This window comes from Falco punctatus (assembly GCF_963210335.1).
Source record: "Falco punctatus genome assembly, chromosome: 8".
NCBI classification, from domain to species: Eukaryota; Metazoa; Chordata; class Aves; order Falconiformes; family Falconidae; genus Falco; species Falco punctatus.
Window position 1 is genome coordinate 54,152,515 of NC_137588.1, and position 17,312 is coordinate 54,169,826.

The following is a 17,312-nucleotide window of genomic DNA, read 5'->3' on the forward strand; positions in this document are numbered from 1 at the left end:
GCAGTGGAGGAACACCCTTAAAAAAAGCTATACCCCCCACCTACGTGGAGAACCTCACAGCAGACTCTCCAAAGATGACTTCTTATTTTAAAAGAATTTTTAAATAAACTCCAAGCCACATTTTAATAAGGGAGGATGGTATTTGCAGAAAAGGTCAAGGCTATAACAGTCAGCACCCTTGGAGATAGGAATTCTCAGCCCCTGCAGCTTCCCATAATTTGTCATGTCTTTAAACCCTCAAGTCCCCATTTTACATTCTCGATCAAGAAAGACATGAGGTTTTGATTTCAAAATGAAATGCTCCACCGGCTGGGAAGTTATTCCCTAAAGAAAATGTACAGAAACAAAAATTGTTAGGATTTCACTAATAATATGGTTATGCTGAGCCCCAGCCCTGTGCCAGGACCTGTTAGTGCTGGGACCGCAGGGACAGACCTGGAAGGGACCTTGCAAGGCATCAAGTGGAGCTCCTGCCTCGGGGGTGGTCCAGCTGCACCCCCTTGCATCCCCCCAACACAATTTTGCTTGGCCACAGGGCAGGTGCCGGTGATGGGGCCGGGTGATGCAGGCTGCTTGGTGCTGCTTGAGGCTGGAGCTCTGCTGTGGCTGGGGAGGCATGCAGCACTTTCTGACTTCAGCAGGCGTGAGAGAAGCCTCTCCTGCGAGAGCCTGCGAGGAGAGCATGGAAACACGAACAGAACTAGCAGCGAAAACTGAGTGGGATTTGTGTTTCTGGTGAGATGTCAGGAAATAGCTTTAAAAACGCTGCTGAGAGGCTTCCCAGAAAGCTTTAACTATTGCCTCACCTGGGACAATCACTGTGATGAGTTCATCAGGCGTGACGCAGCAGAGAGCTGCTCCGGAGCTGCAGCAGCAGCTCTCCTGGCATCTCCCGGCGTGGGCTCAGGGAGCAGAGTGAAGGGCAGTAGCTGGGAACCGGCAAAGACAAACGCAGAAGCACTGGCAGGAGGTTTGACTCAGCTCACTATGTGGGCTGACATATGTAAATTGCCATATACATTTGTAAATGTTTTGGTATGCCTGAGCAAGCCAATATCTGGAATTAATTTTGTTCTTTTGGGAGCCTAGACAGGGAGCCCGTAGGAGAATAAATCCAAATGGACCACATGTATGAATCTCGGTGGGATTTGTTCGGTTGGATCAGACCTGTGTATGGACGTGGATTTGCAGTTTGAATTGCCTTGGTTTGGTTTTCCTTACTCACTTGTAAAGTGATTCAGACCAAATTGAACTAAGATCACTCCAGTCTTGAAGCATACTTGTATGCTGGTATTAAATGTGTTTTAAGTTATACACTTCTCGGTTGTGCAATGCAGAATCCCTGCTCTGCAGTCTGTTTTAGGGCTTCTTTTTCTCTCCGTGCTTCTGTACTTTTTAATGTCATTGCTCTGTTATTTGCTGTGCTATTTTGTGAGACGTGATGCCCTAAGGGAAGGCAAGGGTCACTTCTCCATCGCTGCGTTTTGGAGCTGAATGTAGTCTCACCACTTTATGCACCAGGACATGAAAAACAACTTTTCTACTTGAATTTGTCAGGAGGATGGTAAAGGGCGGATGCAGTTACCTTAGCTGCATCACAGCCACAGTGTGTGGACCAGCTTCTGCAAAAAAAATGCAACGGGATCTTTAATGCTAGCGAGTGGTCCAACAGCAGTACAAGCTATTCCTTGGCTGTAGCCTGACTGCAGGCGGGTCTGAGATCACATCCCACCAAACTCTGTCACATCTCTGCTGGCAAGAGGCACTTTCCCGTTGGTGTCTGATGACAGTCCATGGCAGGATTATGAAGAGCTGTTGCACTTAAAGGCAAAGAAATGCTACAGGTCCTAGATTGCTGCAAATCACATTTAGGTTTGTGAAGCCCATCTCATCCAAAGGCTTCAACTGGATTAGTTATTTTTAAACCCCACAGAAGGAGTGTTAAAAATGTGCTTTTTCATGCAAGCAGCCTTAAAAAAAATCTGTGCTTTATGCTCTGAGGTGCTTTCTCATAATTTCCCCATCCCCTTGCTGCCTACACCCCGATGCTGTACGAAAATGACTTCAGAGACAACACAAAAGTGCTGTTTCTGCAGCTTGCTTTTTGTAAATCTTAGGATTTTGCTTTTCTCCTTTGCTGAAACTCCAGTAAGCATTTAAGATTTTGATACCTGGTCTTTGGGATGGTGATGGGATGATGGGAGAGAGGATTACAGCTACTGTATGTGCCTGTTTACATCCCCGTACAGAGCCACTGCCTGGTACTTATTGATAATAGCTGACAGTGGAGAGCCAAATGGATGTCCTCTGTTTTTAAGGTACAACCTTGAAAGGGTAACTCTTGCTGTTACATGGACTAGGTCTTTTATAGATGCAGGACAAATCTTACCAGATATTACAGCTTTTAGAAAGCATCACTGTTGTTCATGGGTCTAGCTGAAATCCAGTGCTTGGAGCTTTGGTCCTGCACTGGGGGCTGCTGACACCTTGCCCACGGGTGGGTGCTGTGGTCAGCCACAGATCCCCTTCCCAGCCCTTATGGGATGCCGAGCTGCACCCATAGCCAACCTGGCTGAGCACAGCGTGCCACCTCCCAAGGGACTTTTGTAATCCAAGATCATCTGGATAGGGAGAAGAAACCCATAAGCATCTGCATCCCTGTACTCCCTTCCCAACCTGAACACTGACTAATTCAAAGCAGATGAGGTGGCTCTCGACATGCTGCAATGAACCCGATCCATGGCTCCTGCTAGGGGAAAAAACCCTCCTGAAACAAGCAGGGGCTTTTTCTGAGCCTGATAAGGGCACGAGCTTCTGCTCCGCATGTTTTTTCATCCTCTAGCTTGTTCCCCACCTCCCTTTCCCCTCAAACCAAGCTGCCAGGTCCCAGCTAAGCAGCCAGCAAGGTCTCCCTTTCCCAGGGAATGCCACAGTGGTGACGAGGTCTCTGCCCCTGCACCGGCTCTCCCCGTACAGAGGAAGGGCTGGCTCCATCCCCGCATCCCACCCCAGCCCCAGCCAGGGCCCTGCTGCGGGGGGGGGAACGACCCTGGGGGGCGAGCAGCCAGGGTACCTCTGTCCCCCTCAGCTGAAGCTGCTGGCCCAGGTTCAGGGAGATTTTCTTACCCCCTACAGCAGCAGCTGAAATTCCAGCTAAACAGAACCCAGCCACAGACTTATTCAAAACATTTATTAGTGTTTAAGGAAAATAATAGTGTGAAAGGTACAGAGCTTTGTCTAAAGCCATATGCATTTTCTCTTTTTACAAGCTTATTTGGCTGCAACTTCTACATGAGACAAAACTAGTATGTTTTTCTCCCAGAGATTTTGGAATTAAGGACAGTTTGTCTTTTTTTTTTTTTTCTCCTTTTTTTTTTTTTCCTTAGTTCAGCACTTCTAAGTTAGGACAGCATTTTCCAGGGTTTACTGCTATCTTTTCCAGTAGGCATTTTACTTCTCCCAGTATTTTCATTCCAGAACAAGGCTCATTCCAGATGCAAAGCATAAAGGAAACATTCATACCTTGGCTTTTAAGCTAAACCTCCTTCATGAACAGCAAGTTCATAAGGAATGTTAATTAAAGCATCATACAGTATCTAAATGGAGATTTTTTGTCTTTTTTATAAAGAATTAAGGCTATGTAGATGTCACAATAAAATAATCTCAGGTAAAACGCACCCTATTTGTTAGATATGAAAGAAGGTTTAACAATAAATAAATGATTTATGCTGTCAATAACATTATGGAACTGTATAAAACTATATTTACGCAGCTTTAAACATAAAAAAACCATACTAGTGGCATGAATATATACAACACAGGTCATGACGTACGTTTAAATTATCATAGCCAGCAGTGTTCTTTTTTAAATGGGGACACTATAATAAATAGAAATGTTAAATATTTACAATAATAGCATATGTGGAATCAGTAGATGAACACATAAAATCTTCACACACAGAGGAAAAAAAAAAAATTATGCCTTATACAAAATTCCCTCCCACCCACAGCTTGCCCTCCCCCGCCCCCAAATTTTCATTGACTAAAGAAGGGGAGTATACAATTTCCCCCACAGAACAACTGAATACAAATAAAACTGTATGCATGCTGAGGTGATATGTTGACTGAGACATTCAAGGATGTAGATTTATGTTTGGTTCCCATTGATGAATCAGACCTCTAATGAGAGAGGGGTCTCATTTTAGTCCAAAGCAAGACCATTACATTGGTAGTGAGTTGTTTCTGTGTGGTGGTTTTTTTTTTTTTTTTTTTTTTTTTTTTTTTTTTTTTTTTTTGCTAAAATGCTTGGATTGTCTTTTTGGTTTGAGCTTGTTCTTTGTGGTGGCTGTATGCCGCCAAAGGGGAGAGGACGCTCGCAGGAAACCCATGGAGGCACGCTAGAAACCTTCTTAGGGTACCACCAGCAGCCACTGGGGGTTTGGAGCAGAGGAGCTGGCCGTCAGGGGCCCGAGCCCACCTTGGCAAGTTCCTCTGTAGGACAGCCAGGGTGCCCCATCCGTGGGAGAGCTGTACCATCACCCCAGCCGGGCAGCCGGCACTCTGTGCCAGGAGCTCCGCTCCTCTGGTCAGCATGGGCTTTGCTGCTACAGTACCTGGCCAGATCCCACCTCTTCCCAATGGAGTCAAATGACAATTTTGTCACAGAACTTAGCTAAAACCAGGCAGGATCAAGATCATGTCTTCAAAGACCTGGTGATCACATAGAGACACACCTTTTCAACTTAATGGTCCTCTCTTGCTTCCTACGTGGCTTCTATTAAAAGCAATGCCTATAACGTCTGCGGGTGGATACATGCATTAAACCCTGAATATAGCTATTAGGAGCTGTGTTCACTTAGCAGTAACAAAAATCTCGAGTTGGAAATTGTAGCCAAATTCCAACACCCTCTACTGTTTATACAGCTCCTTCCCACCATGCGACAAGGCGTACGTTGGTTCACTGGGTACGTTCTGTCTCTACTGAACTGCCTTCCTGCCCCCACAGCTTTCCTCCCAAACTTTCTAAATGAGAAGGCTCAAATCCCTGGTGTGATTCCCACTTTCTAAGAAAACTCGCTTTTTCTCCAGAGGAAGCTAAAAGAGCTCGCCCTTCTGTCCCCGTGGATGCTGTAACCTCCATTTCCAGTACAGTATCTGGGGATATAGGACTGCAGATCTGCAACCTGAGAATTACAATTGCATAGGGGGTAGGAGAGATGTGCCCAAACACCTCATTCACGCTTACAACTGCTTAGAAACAACACGCTCTTGACACTCTTCATCTTTAGTAACTCATTCTGCAGAGAACGGTGGTCATTTAAAAAGAAAAACCCCAAGCCAACCCCCTCTCCTTATCTTTGGCATTTGGTTAAACCACAGCTGATAGGTAGGTTAGAGCGGGGCTCCGCACCCCAGCAAACCACACCACGCTACTGCTAAGGACAGACAGATTTCCAATGGGCCTTCAACCCAGCCCTACAGAAGAACTAAGTACGTGGGGTCCTTCGCTGCCTGAGCCTGTGCCCATCCTTTTAAGCTCGGGCTGTCCTTCAGGGTGGAGGACCTGTATCACTGAGTGGGCAGGTGTAAGCAGAGAATATGCACAGGGTTTTTACAAGTCCACGAGCATACTCTTGGGGGGTCCTCTATACTGTGCAAGTCATAACAGTCACATTGCCCTGTCTGGAAGCTGACTACTCACCTTTGACGTGCTGAAGTGACTGGATTAGCAAGTGTCGAGTTATGCAGTGGTTAAAAAACAAACAGGGGGCACTTCAACTAGGCAGCATCACCCAGATGGGAACAATGGCTCAGAAGTTAGTTAACAGAAAGCGGTGGAGCTCTGGACCGCACAGCTCCTGTGCAAGAGACAGGGTAGCTATTTCATTAGAGAGCGTCACATAGAGAGCCTTGAGCTCTTGCATTCTCAGCCACAGGCAGAAACCAAATCCCCCTGGAATTCAGCCATCTGCTGTAAGGCTGTGCCCTAAACCTTTGGAGGTGCTAAGCCACAAGCAGCCACATGCAATCTGGCAGAGCCCTCTTGGAACCTTCTCCCCAGCCAAGGGGACCAAGAAAAAAAACCCAAACACCACAAACCCCTAAAACAACCCAACAACCCCCCAAACAAGATCCTAAATTTCAGCTGATGTCCGTTTCATAAAAAAGGGGAAAAGAATTTAGTCAGAGACATTTTGCCACGCTTGGTGGCTGCTCAAGTGTTGAGTTTGCTGGATCGTTAACCCATTGCCACTGCTCTCCCTTTGCTACTATATACACGGTTGCCGAGGTCCATATATATCTTGCAATGCCCTGTGCTTGACCTCTGAATGGGAAATGCTTTGGAATGTCCATAGACGGGAAGATGGGACTCAACGGAGGAAGTTTCCAGTGGAGGGGGAGCATGGGGGGAACGGGGAGTTGGTGTCTTTTTCACCTCCGGATGTCAGAGAAGTCGGACAGTTCGTCTGCCCGGTCCATGATCCCATGTGGCCCTTTGGGACCGTGGCCCCCAGCTTTCACCCGGGCATGGGCGTTCAAGTGGCCCTTAGTACCTCTCTCTGCCTTAGATGCTCGCGAGCTCTCCCGGTGGTCAGAGTCGGCCAGCATGTCCCCTCGGCCAGCAGCGCCTTTGCTGGCTTCACCCGGCTTCTTCTCGGGACCCAGGATGGTGTCACCATGCACAGCCGAGGTGCAGAAGCTCAGGATGGAACAGAGACTTCCCCAGTTCTGTTCACACTGGGCCTGGACGCTTCTTGTTATTGCCTTTTTCACCTCCTCGCCACAGGTGAGCAGGATATTCACGAGGTCAACATATGGCCTAGAGGTAAAGGAAACAGTGAAAGGGGAGTCAAAAAAAGATGTGAGTCAGCAAACACGTGGAACAGCCCCCCCCCGGCTTACCCTCCCCTGTGCACCACGCAGTTCAGCAGTGTTAGCCCCCCGCTACCCGCTGACCCGGCAGCCTTGCAGACCAATTCTGCACCGTATGTTTATTACACGATGTATTCTATTCCAATTGGCCACAATGCTGTAAGAAACGTGTATGACGGCATCCTGTCAAATGAAGCTTCGCTCAAGTGCTGGATCTGCCTTGATTGCTCCCCCACCGGAGATGCTCTGGGAGAACTGTAATGTTCACCCGAGGAATAAGAGGTCTACAGGCTTGGCAAACCAGGCTGTCGAAGGGAAGAACTGCTGTCTCACACCTCCCACATCTCTCTCTGTCCGAGCCCCTTCACCTTTACTAGTCAGGATACACGACAAAGGAAACCTGCTTGGGTCCAGAGCCATCAGCTCCGTCAAGCAGCTTGCTACATCCCGGCGCACGGCTGGTACAGAGCGTACAGCCATCACTGGTCTGCGAGAGGGAGGCATTTCCTCACCTCTGTGAAAAGCAACAGCAACTCCGCTGGAGGTTCTCTGGCTTTTCTCATCGTCTTTAGCTTTCCCTGAAGCACCAGGTGTTGATCTCCACCACAAGCAAGATCCTGTCTGGACTCAGGATCTCACTGCACGGAGCTCACACAGAAATCCACTTTGGTGGCATTTTTTCCTCCCACACCAAGATAATTTTTTTCCCCCCCTTTATTTCCTTACAGAGCACAGCTTTCAGCATATACCTTTTCCCAGCCAAAGAAGGACTTCAAATGCACCATGGCCAAACACCGTTCCTGCTTCCCATCTGTTCCCCTGTGCTCCCCCAGCACTCGCAGCCCCAGCGCAGGCACTCCGGCTTCCTCAGCCACAGGTCACTGAGTGCAGCAATTTTAAAATAGTTGCGGTCGCCAGTTTTTGTGGGTCAATATTGATGTTGTTTACTGACGCAACCGCTCAGCTGCTAGCGGGCCCAGGAGGACATGCTTTAAAGTCTTCCATGGTGGGAGCCATCCACCATGCAAGTGCAGAACGGTCTGGGGTCAGCAGTCGTGGTTGTATGGGGTGGGGGGGGTTGCGCCTGGGCACACGCCGCCAGCTCTGGTGGCTGCGGACAAGTCTAAATCTCTTCCCACAAACTAAGTCTGAAGAGACAAGGAAAACCAACAGATAATGATCAGTGTCTGCCACTGCCCTGATTTTACTCTGCCCAACTGCTTCAACTCATTTGCAATGACTAATCTTGGACAGCCACCTACTTCCCCCCCTATCTCAAAATATTTCCCATGTTTGGATTGTTTCTGCCGTTTAAAAAAAATAAAAATTACTTGGAATGCGACCGATCTGCCAGAGCCTGTCACCACTTCCACCATAGCAAATCGGCCTGACCCCCACCCCACCGCAGCTGACTCAGGAGGAGACTTCGCTGCCCCGATTGCCTTCCTCAACACTCGTCGGGAGAAGAGTCAGAGAATAAATCTGAGAGCTGCCACTTGCTTCTCCGCTCTTAGCTTTTGCTTTAAATGTGAACTAGAAGATGAGAGAGAACCGAGCACATTGCATACAAAGTGATCCAGCAGCAGGAAGGAGGGGAAAAAAAAAAAAAAAAAAAAAAAGGAAAGTTGTTGAAATTGGGCATAACCTTTGCAAAAAATCTTTGTAAGAAAAACATTGCTGGTATGACTAAAAAGTGGCTTAGCTGCCAAATATTTCAGGTATTCAGAGCCTGCCAGAGCCCTGTGGATTAATACTGGCCCATTTCTCCTTTGCTGTTTTACTTTCTGCATTTCAGCTGGCCTGACCATAGTACCTGAACTGAGCACAAGGCTGCAAGTCAGCAGACGTGATTTTATTTCCAGCTCTGCCACACTTGCCCATTGATCTTGAACAAGTTCCCTAGTTCAAGAGCTTCGGTAGATGGCCTCTAAATTTAGGGGAGGGGAGGAGGCTGGCTGGCTTCTATTTGGGGAGTCCTGCACAGGAGAGCTAAGCTCTGACTCTGCGAGATGCTGAAGCGTAGGAAGCTCTAAATGAATTTGTGCAAATTATAGGTGTTCAGCTGAATGACCCGTCTCTTCTCAAACTGAGAACCCCCCAGTTAAGCTCCCCAGAAATAAGCAGCTGCCTTTGAGCCAGTCCAGCTTTAGTGTATTCGTAAAATAAGGATAACTTAATCCTCTTTGGAGAGGCTTTTGATTCTCATAGTTCTCCTCATCCCCAAATGATGGGGGGAGGGGTTTGTGTGTGTTAATTGGTGCCAGGTACCCAGTTTACAGCCTACCAATGCAGCCTGAGCAGCACCTGCAGAGAGGTGCTGCTGTGCAGGATGGAGCCCTGCTTCCCCTCTCCCCCAGCCAGCGTGATGCTGCCCTTCGCCCTGGGCACAGCCAGCAGCCCTGCTGAGGCCAGGTCCTGCCACCAGCCATGCCTTTGATCCCAGCCTCAACTATATCCATGGAAAAGACCTTGCTTTCAGGCCACCATGTCCAGCTTGTACAAACCACAGCAGACTATTCTGCACTTGAGAGTAAACTGCTGTCTCTCTGCAACTGCAGCTTAAGTATTAGGGGTGTGTTTTCAACACAAAGTAAGGGAATCTAAGCACCAATGCAAATGTAAGGCTAAAGGTCCAAAAGAAATTATTCTGTAAAAACCATTTATCTGTCACGATTGATGGGATTTGGAGTTTCTATGCCAATATCTGCTACGGATAAAAAGGCAGAGAGGCGTGGTAGGAAGATGCTCCAAGGTAAAGGCTCTTGCCAGGCTGTGGCTCAGCCTTCTTGTTTGAGAGCAAGATGTTCATCTGCAAGAAAAACAGGCTCCGATTTTTGCATTTGTGCAAAGAGTTGTTACAAATGGCTTGTGACTGGTTTGTTGCTGTCATGTAGTAGCTTTGATCAATTCCAAACAGGGTTTGTGCCTGCCATTCCTCAGGGGGCAGCTGTGTTCCCAGTCAGAGGGATGAACTCCTCAAAATCTGACTTGTGCCTTCATTTTGTACACCTTTATGTTTTGTTAAAAAGCATCTGAGATTAATAAAGAGTAAGATGAATGGGAGATTACCTGGGGGACTGCAGCTCTTTCAGGGACAATTAACTACAAGACATTTGAAAGTATGTATTTAAAGAAGAAATTATCATCTTGCTGACAACTTTACATAGACTTTCTTCCCCCTTCTCCTCTAGCTGTCATCTTTAACAGGATACTGAGGTCAGGAATGGTGCCTTTGAGCTCAGAAAGCACAGAGACATTGCAAGATGCCTCTGGAAACAGCAGGACCAAGGAGTCATACAGCAGGACCAAGGAGTCATACATACATAAAGAGCCAGATCCAACTTCAACCCATTTCATCTCCTTCCACAGCCACATCTAACCCTCTGAACAAACTAGTCTTCAAGGGCCCTGTGAAGAAAGCATTACCTTGGTCTTGTACATGGGAAAACAAGATGCGCTTAAGGCCAGAAGGAGGTGAAACAGCTCTTGGGCAGGTGCACAGCCCATTGGCACCACTGCGCTCCTGGAAGGAGCTCCCACGCCTCTGACTGCACTAGCACGGAGGCACTTACTCATGCTGCAGCAGGTCTTTGAAGTGAATCATCTCCACAATGACCTGGACGTTCTCCTTGGCAGCGGAGCAGAGGTCATGCTTCAGGTAGCACTCCCGCTGTAACTGGAACACCATCTCTTTAATGGCAGGGCACTTACGGCTGATGCAGCTGAATTTATGCCTCAAGGCATGAGCCTTACACTTCAGAGCGTCTTTAATGAAAGATTTTCCCTGAGAAGAAAAGAAATGGAGTAGGTCTATATTTCTGTCCATTAAGCACAGCAGCTGATTTATGCCCAGCCAGCTGCTCCTCTGTTGGACAATGTCAAGGATTATTACATTGCTAAGGGTATCACTTAAAGGCTTTTCCCCTCTCTTTTTGTTTCTCTGCCCTTAAAGGCCACACCAAGTTACCTGGCTTTGCTATCCCAGTGGAGCTGAACACACAGGGCTTCCTCACTGGTATTTTGGGGTCTCCTCTGCTCCAAGAGCTGAACGCCCAGCAAAGGAAAGCACAAAAGTAAGCACCTAGAAATCATTCAGTGCTTGAGTTACTGGCTTCATTCACTTCTGAGGTGGCAGCACAGCAAGTTTGCACAAAGGTGAGGACATCCTGCCATGGCTGAGGTCCCCAGGACCACAAGCAGATGCCCGTTCAGTAACTGCAAAGTAGGGTTTCTTTTAATTTTAAAACCCGTTTGCAAACTCATAGACAGGAATGCACCATCTATAGGCACCTGTCCCATTCCCCAGCTGTCTGTATTTTCTCTACTGCTTCCTCAGAGAGGGACTCAAATCAGCACTAGTGATAATGCTACACTGTCTTGATGCCTGTTTACTGCAAGAAATTGTAAGTGAGATTAAGCAAATCAGAGCAAGAAACTAAAAAGTCACAGGAAAGCTGCTTTAGCAGCATCTCTTTAACTGCTGTTTCTGATTCTTTCATTCTTTCGCTTAGTGGGCATCAAACCCATCCCTTCCTTTTCTCTCTGCTATCTGACACTAACTGCAACACATGGTGCATCTGGTGCAGTCTGACAGCTCTGCTCAGGCTCCCTTTACTTTGCTGAGCATCCTGCATTGCCTCCATCTCTTCATTAACTTCAGATTATTTTACACAAGCGCTTCATGAAAACCGAATTCTTGTAATCCTTTATCCAAAGGGCACACTGGGACAGCTCCACTGACATTAAGATTCACCCAGACCTGCAAGCAAACGTTGTCCCCAGATTGTTTCAAGTCAGAAATATTTCTTGCCAATCAAAGAACCGCTTCAGTTGTCATCCCTTTCTATTCCCCATACTAAAGGCACTTACATGCCCTTCCCTTAAGTAATGAACATGCACATCACAGTAGGCAAATAAGGATAAAAAAAATTCTTATATAAACCAAATCTGACATCAACTGTCAGGTTTCAGAAAGAGAGAAGAGCAGAAAGCAGAGAACAGAACCTGGCCAGTGTTAGTCTTGTCATTTAACACAGCCTGAAATAACTGCAGATAATACAGAAATGAGCCATGAAAAGCCATGTTGTAGCAGAGGCTAAAGTCACCTCCACATTCAATAAAGCTCCAGGGGTTTAATACCTCTGCAGTGCGATGGAGGCAGCCTGGGTGTGGCATGTGCTGTATTTGATTGGCAATATCTGGGGATCCCAGGGAGCAGGCAGCGATGGCTACGCTCAGCCCTCACAGGCACTCTTCCCCCCCTCCCAACAGGGCTTACTCCTTCGGTCAACTCTGTTCACTGACAGAACGTTGTACAAGAATAAATGAGTATCTTCTGGAAGCCACTCGGAAATTAAGTTGAAGGTTTTCACATACCCATAGATGAAATGATTCCTGTTTTAATGGCTAGCTAGACCCTTCCAACATCTTTGACAACTTGACCCTACAACTCCAGCACTTCAAAAGTGTTTCTTGCTGGGTGGTCCCACCATCTCTGATGGAACAGGCTGCATCCCAAAGACAGCTCTACTTCATACCATGCTTTCAACAGTGCCATGTAGCTGGTGCTTTTAGTCAAGTTATACTGTAAACTGCATGGTCAAGCCAAATGCCACTGGCCTGTCGTAATGTTCTCTTCCCTCCACATTGAAATGTGAGAGTAGGTTTAGAAGACATAATAACAGGATGTCTCAATGATACATAAATGATCTGGGGAGAAAATGAAGGAGACAAACTTAATGCCACATACCATCTAAGCAACGTATTTTAACGCTGGTGCTTGAACCAAAGACTTGTTTGGATACAGCAGTTTTAGGAGGTTGCCTGTACTGGTTGTGTGCAAGTCTCTAGAACCAACTCTAGTAACTGTACGTTGGGAAATACTCTGATACATCTAAATGGACTGGGAGCCCAAGCTGCATTTGAGAATCAGCTTTGAACAAACACAAGGCAGAAGCCGAAGCTGCCTAGTGTTTCTGAAAACCGTGTCCAGCTACGTTAGTGTTCTGATTTAGTGATCCTGGGTACAGTAGGTGGAAGTGATCCAGGGATCGCTAGAGACAGCCTGTCTCCCATGACAGGTTACACACTGCTGCTCTATTACCACTCTGGGGTTTCAATTGGTCCCATCGACAGAAAAATTCTTAGTGAAGCTGGTCATGTGCAAAAGTAGATTTGTTAAGTAGCAGTAACTTTTTTTTTTTTCAAAGATGCGTTAAGGAACTAAAATACATGCCAAGTGTATTATTATAAGCTAGCAGACATGTAGGACATTTCACCATGTTACCTGGGCATCGAATTTTCCAGCGTTGTGCAGGAATGTCATGCAGATCTCGTGTAAGCCTCGGATCTCGCAAGAATTGTTTTCAAAGCATTCAAAGACTCCACATCCCACATCGCCAGCATTAACCAGGCAGTGCTGGATTTCAGCTAAAATGAGCATCGATTACAGTTAATTTGAAGAACTGTTCATAGGAGCTGGTGGTGAGTAGGGAAAGAGGGAGTTATTTTGCTAACATTATCAGTTCACAAGAAAAGATACATGACAAGCTTTGGTACCCACAGCATGCCCACTTTTTGCAGAAATTAGGCCTAAACTTGGGTGTACTATGTTATGAAAGTAATATCCAAGAAGTAAATGCCAAATCCACTATGCTTACGTCAAGCTATTTCACTTGAGAACTGTCTAATGCTTTTGCATTCCTCAGGAGCAAAGGACAGGCATGATTTTTGCTGTCCAACTTGTACAAAGCCCCCCTGTCAACTCCGAGTGCCAAAAGGAGAAGCCCAGGACCCAGCCAGCTAAAAGTTCTTGTTTCTGGTACTTTGAGCTGGTTTCTGGTGATTTAGGACGATAATTTTTACAGACTACTGGGCTTCCAGTTGTGATGTCTATGAAGTTAATAGTAAAACTCCCACTGGTAGTGTCCTTTGCACTGAGGGTTGCATAAAGCCGAAACTATGTCCTCACCTATGCAAAAATCAATTGAAAAATATGTATTTATACATGTAGTACATAAAGTACATCTCCTGGAGCTAGCCATTACATATGTGTTTATTCTGTCCTTTCAGATGTTATGCAATACTGTAAAAAAAAGCTGTCTAATACTCACCAAAAAAACCCACCAACAACCCAACCCCCAAAAAACCTAATTCTTAACAAGACAGCTTCTGGTCCTTTAAAAAAAATATGGATGTAGTAGTATGGCCAGAGGGAAGGTGGTTGCTGAAAAAGCCCGGGGATAAAGTTAAACAGGGGCAGCTTTTAGACCAGAACTGAGGATGCTAAGAATTCCTGTACTCTGTGCCCTAGTGGTACCTTTAATTAAAGCTCGCCCTTGGGAGCCAGCCTAATCCCCCTTCGAACCGCAGCGTGTCTCAGACATCCCCAGCCTCCCCCTTCGCCATGCGGTCCATTTGCAAGTCTTTACAGCAACTTTCGGTCTAATTTCAAGCCGCTGCAAGGCAGAGAGGAGCCGCGGGTGTAAATGCAGAGTTCACACGAACCGCCCCCCCCCCCCCCTCCGCTCAAAACGGAATTACTACAGCTGCCTTCACCCCCCCCCCCCCTTCTACCTGCCCCGAGGTGTGTCTGGGGGTGGGACGCGGGAGCCCCGGGGTCGGCTCCCGGGGATGCTCAGCCCCAGGCGGAGAGCTGCGCAAACAGGCGCGCACCGAGGGGGGGGGGCGGGGGGGAAAATGGAGCTCTTTGTGGAGCGCTGCGGAGCGCGGAGCCGGGCTGCTCGGGGGCCGGGAGCTCAGCTGTGGTGCTTGTGTTGGCATCCGGATGCAAACCCTTTGCCGGATCACATGTCCTGGCTCCAGCGTGCTGAGAACTGCACAGTGCCGTGATTCACATGTGGCAGTCCCTAATGGGCATTCGTGCATTCCTGCTCGTGTGTGTTTAAACACGTCTCGCAGCACTGAGAGTGTTAACAAAAAAAAAAAAAAAAAAAAGGGGGAAGGGGGGGTGGGGGGTGGGGAAGGGAAGCGTCTGGATCCCGCGCGCTCCCTTTGCACGGCTGGGAAGCGATCCAGCAAAGTGCACGCCTCAGCTCTCTTTTTCTAGGCAGATAATACCCGGAGGAGGGAGCGCAGGGGGCGGGAGAGGAGGAGAGAAACCCCCGGTCCGTTGCATCATTGCACGACTCCCTATGGAGGAGGCAAAGCACCAGTCATTCCCAGCCGCTTCCCCTTCCCTCCCGTCCGTCCCCGTCCCCCCCGCCCCGTCCCCCCCCCCCTCGACCCGGTTTCAAACGCTGCGCCGAGAAACTTTCTCCTCCCCAGCCCGGCACCTCGGCGGGGCTCCCGCCGCCCCCGGCCCCGCTCCCGCCCCGCACCGACGTAGCGTGCCCGGCGCGGCTGCGGAGCCGCTTGGCCCGGAGCGCTGCCGCGGCTGTTGCAAGGGCAACACGTGCTTGGCAAAGCCGGGCTTTACAGGTAATTAGCAGCCAGCTCTTATTTCCTCTGATGATTTATGCCTGACAGTCGGACACCGAAATAAAGCGCCTGTCATAACTCAACGCGGCTATTCCCCCGGTGCATCTGGAGCGCCGGGGACACACGCACGGACCCCCCTGCCCCCCGTACCTGTGTTCTGCAGGGACAGACGCCCCTTCTGCTGCGGGGTCCTGTCCTGCGGCCCCTCCGGCGGGTGCGTGGCCTCAGTGCCCGCCGCCGCCCGGGCGCTGGCGAGCAGCAGGGCCAGGGCCAGCAGCTTGCCGCGGAGCTCCGCGCACATGGTCGCGCCTTCCCCCCGCCGCCGCCGCGTCCTCCCCCGCGGGGTGCCGCACCCGGGCCCAGCGCGCTCCTCGCCGCGGCCCCGCGAACCGCATGTGCCCGGCGCGGCGGCGAGCGCGGAGTGGCGACGGCGGTGCCGGAGGGTGCCTCAAATATCCCCGCCGAGCCCCGGTGTCACTCGCATGAGGAAGCCGAGCAGGTGTCGCTCCGCGCCGCGGCCAATGGCAGCCGCCGCCCCGCTCCGCCCGCCCGCCGGGGGCCGGCCCTGCCCCGCCGGCAGGTTGCAGCCGCCCGCCCCCCCGGCCCCCCCGCCCCGCGGGGGATGGGCGTGCGGGGGGCAGCGGGCAGGGACTGCGCCCCGGGCGGCGGCCAGGGGGTGCGAAGGTGCCTTCCCCCGGCGGTATGGGCGGGGGGGGGGGGGGGGAGAAAAAAAAAAAAAGGTGAAAAAGCGGGATTGTGATGATTTGGAGGAGCGGGCTGCTTTGGAGGGGGGAGGCAGCACCGGGAGGCCGGCCCCCCCGGGACTGGGAAAGCAACTTCGGGGCGCCCCAGGCGCCGCCGGTGCCCTTGCGCCGGGAGCAGCGGGGGTGCCCGTGCCGGGCCGCCCGCGCCGGCTGCCCTGCGGCACTGATGTCTCATTGCGAGACTTGATTTAAAACAGAAAAAAAAAAAGGTAAAAATCAGCCGCTCTCCGAAGGAGCAATTGCACTGACTTTCTTGGAAATCCTCCACTCCCTCCGCCCCCCCCCCCCCCCCCCCCCCCCCGGATTTTGTACCCTGCGAGCTCCTAGGGGACTTGGGCCAAATCCATCATCTGGGGGGGCTGGGAGGGGGACGTGGTACCCGAGTGCGGACCCGGCCGGGTGAGCCTTCCTCGGCACCCCCCTCCCCCAACAGCCGCCCTCGGGGAGAGAGAGCATCGCCCTTGCAACACCGCCCCTCCCCCCTCCCCCCCGCGAAGCAAACCCGCAGCCAGCTCTGGCTGCTCCCCTTTGTCCGGTAGCTGGGAGCGTGGCGCGGGGGGTGTGTGTAGGGAAATCTCTAGCAGGTGATGAGAAGTGCCGCGCTCGCTGGGGAGGGGGCGTGCGTGTCCCCCCTCGCCCTGCCGTAATGCACATCAGATGTTTCATCAGACCCCGCAGGCCCCACGCGGCTTCTGCCCCCCCCAGCAGCCCCCGAGCCCCGGGGCGCGCTGGGCCGTGCGGGGGGCGGGGGGTCCCGCCGGGGGGGGGGTGGGGGGGTGGGCGCAGCCAGGAATGTCTCCAGCTGCTGCTGCCGCCCGCTTCCTCACAGCTGTCAAAATGCACTTGAGGAAATCCACTCACACCTCCCCGAGCAAGGGTCTCCTCGGCGGGACGTGACACCGTGCTGCAGGACCATGGCTCCAGGGCTGTGCACCAGCCGGCGCGTTTTGACACCCCCCTTGCAGCCCCCCGAGACACCCCCGTCGGTTCTCCACCCCCCCACCCCCCCCTCCCGCCCCGGGGCCTTCCCTGATTTTGTCCCAGGCCAGGAGGTTTGTTTGCTGGGTCTGAGTGGTGTGAAGTTTATAATTCTTTAGGGTTTGACTTTGAAACATCTTCTTTAAGATTGAAATTCTTCACGGTGGAGCCAAGCTCAGGTGGAAATTCCCTTTTATCAGGATGCTGCTGCCTTGTGAACTGCAACTTGCAGCTTCCCCCTGAGCAGCCTGCTGTGCC

The 17,312-nt window shown here is 50.3% G+C and overlaps 1 protein-coding gene across 1 annotated transcript; it reads right to left on the reverse strand.

Moving 5' to 3' along the window:
* Positions 1 to 3,175: 3,175 nt before the first annotated feature.
* STC2 (stanniocalcin 2) lies at positions 3,176 to 17,022 on the reverse strand. Its single transcript, XM_080398559.1, has 4 exons — positions 15,463 to 17,022; positions 13,160 to 13,302; positions 10,446 to 10,657; positions 3,176 to 6,820 (listed from the first exon to the last, which is right to left on the reverse strand). The coding sequence occupies exons 1-4, from the start codon at positions 15,611 to 15,613 to the stop codon at positions 6,433 to 6,435; spliced, it is 894 nt and encodes a 297-aa protein (XP_080254685.1). The 5' UTR covers positions 15,614 to 17,022; the 3' UTR covers positions 3,176 to 6,432.
* Between the last annotated feature and the right edge of the window lie 290 nt (positions 17,023 to 17,312).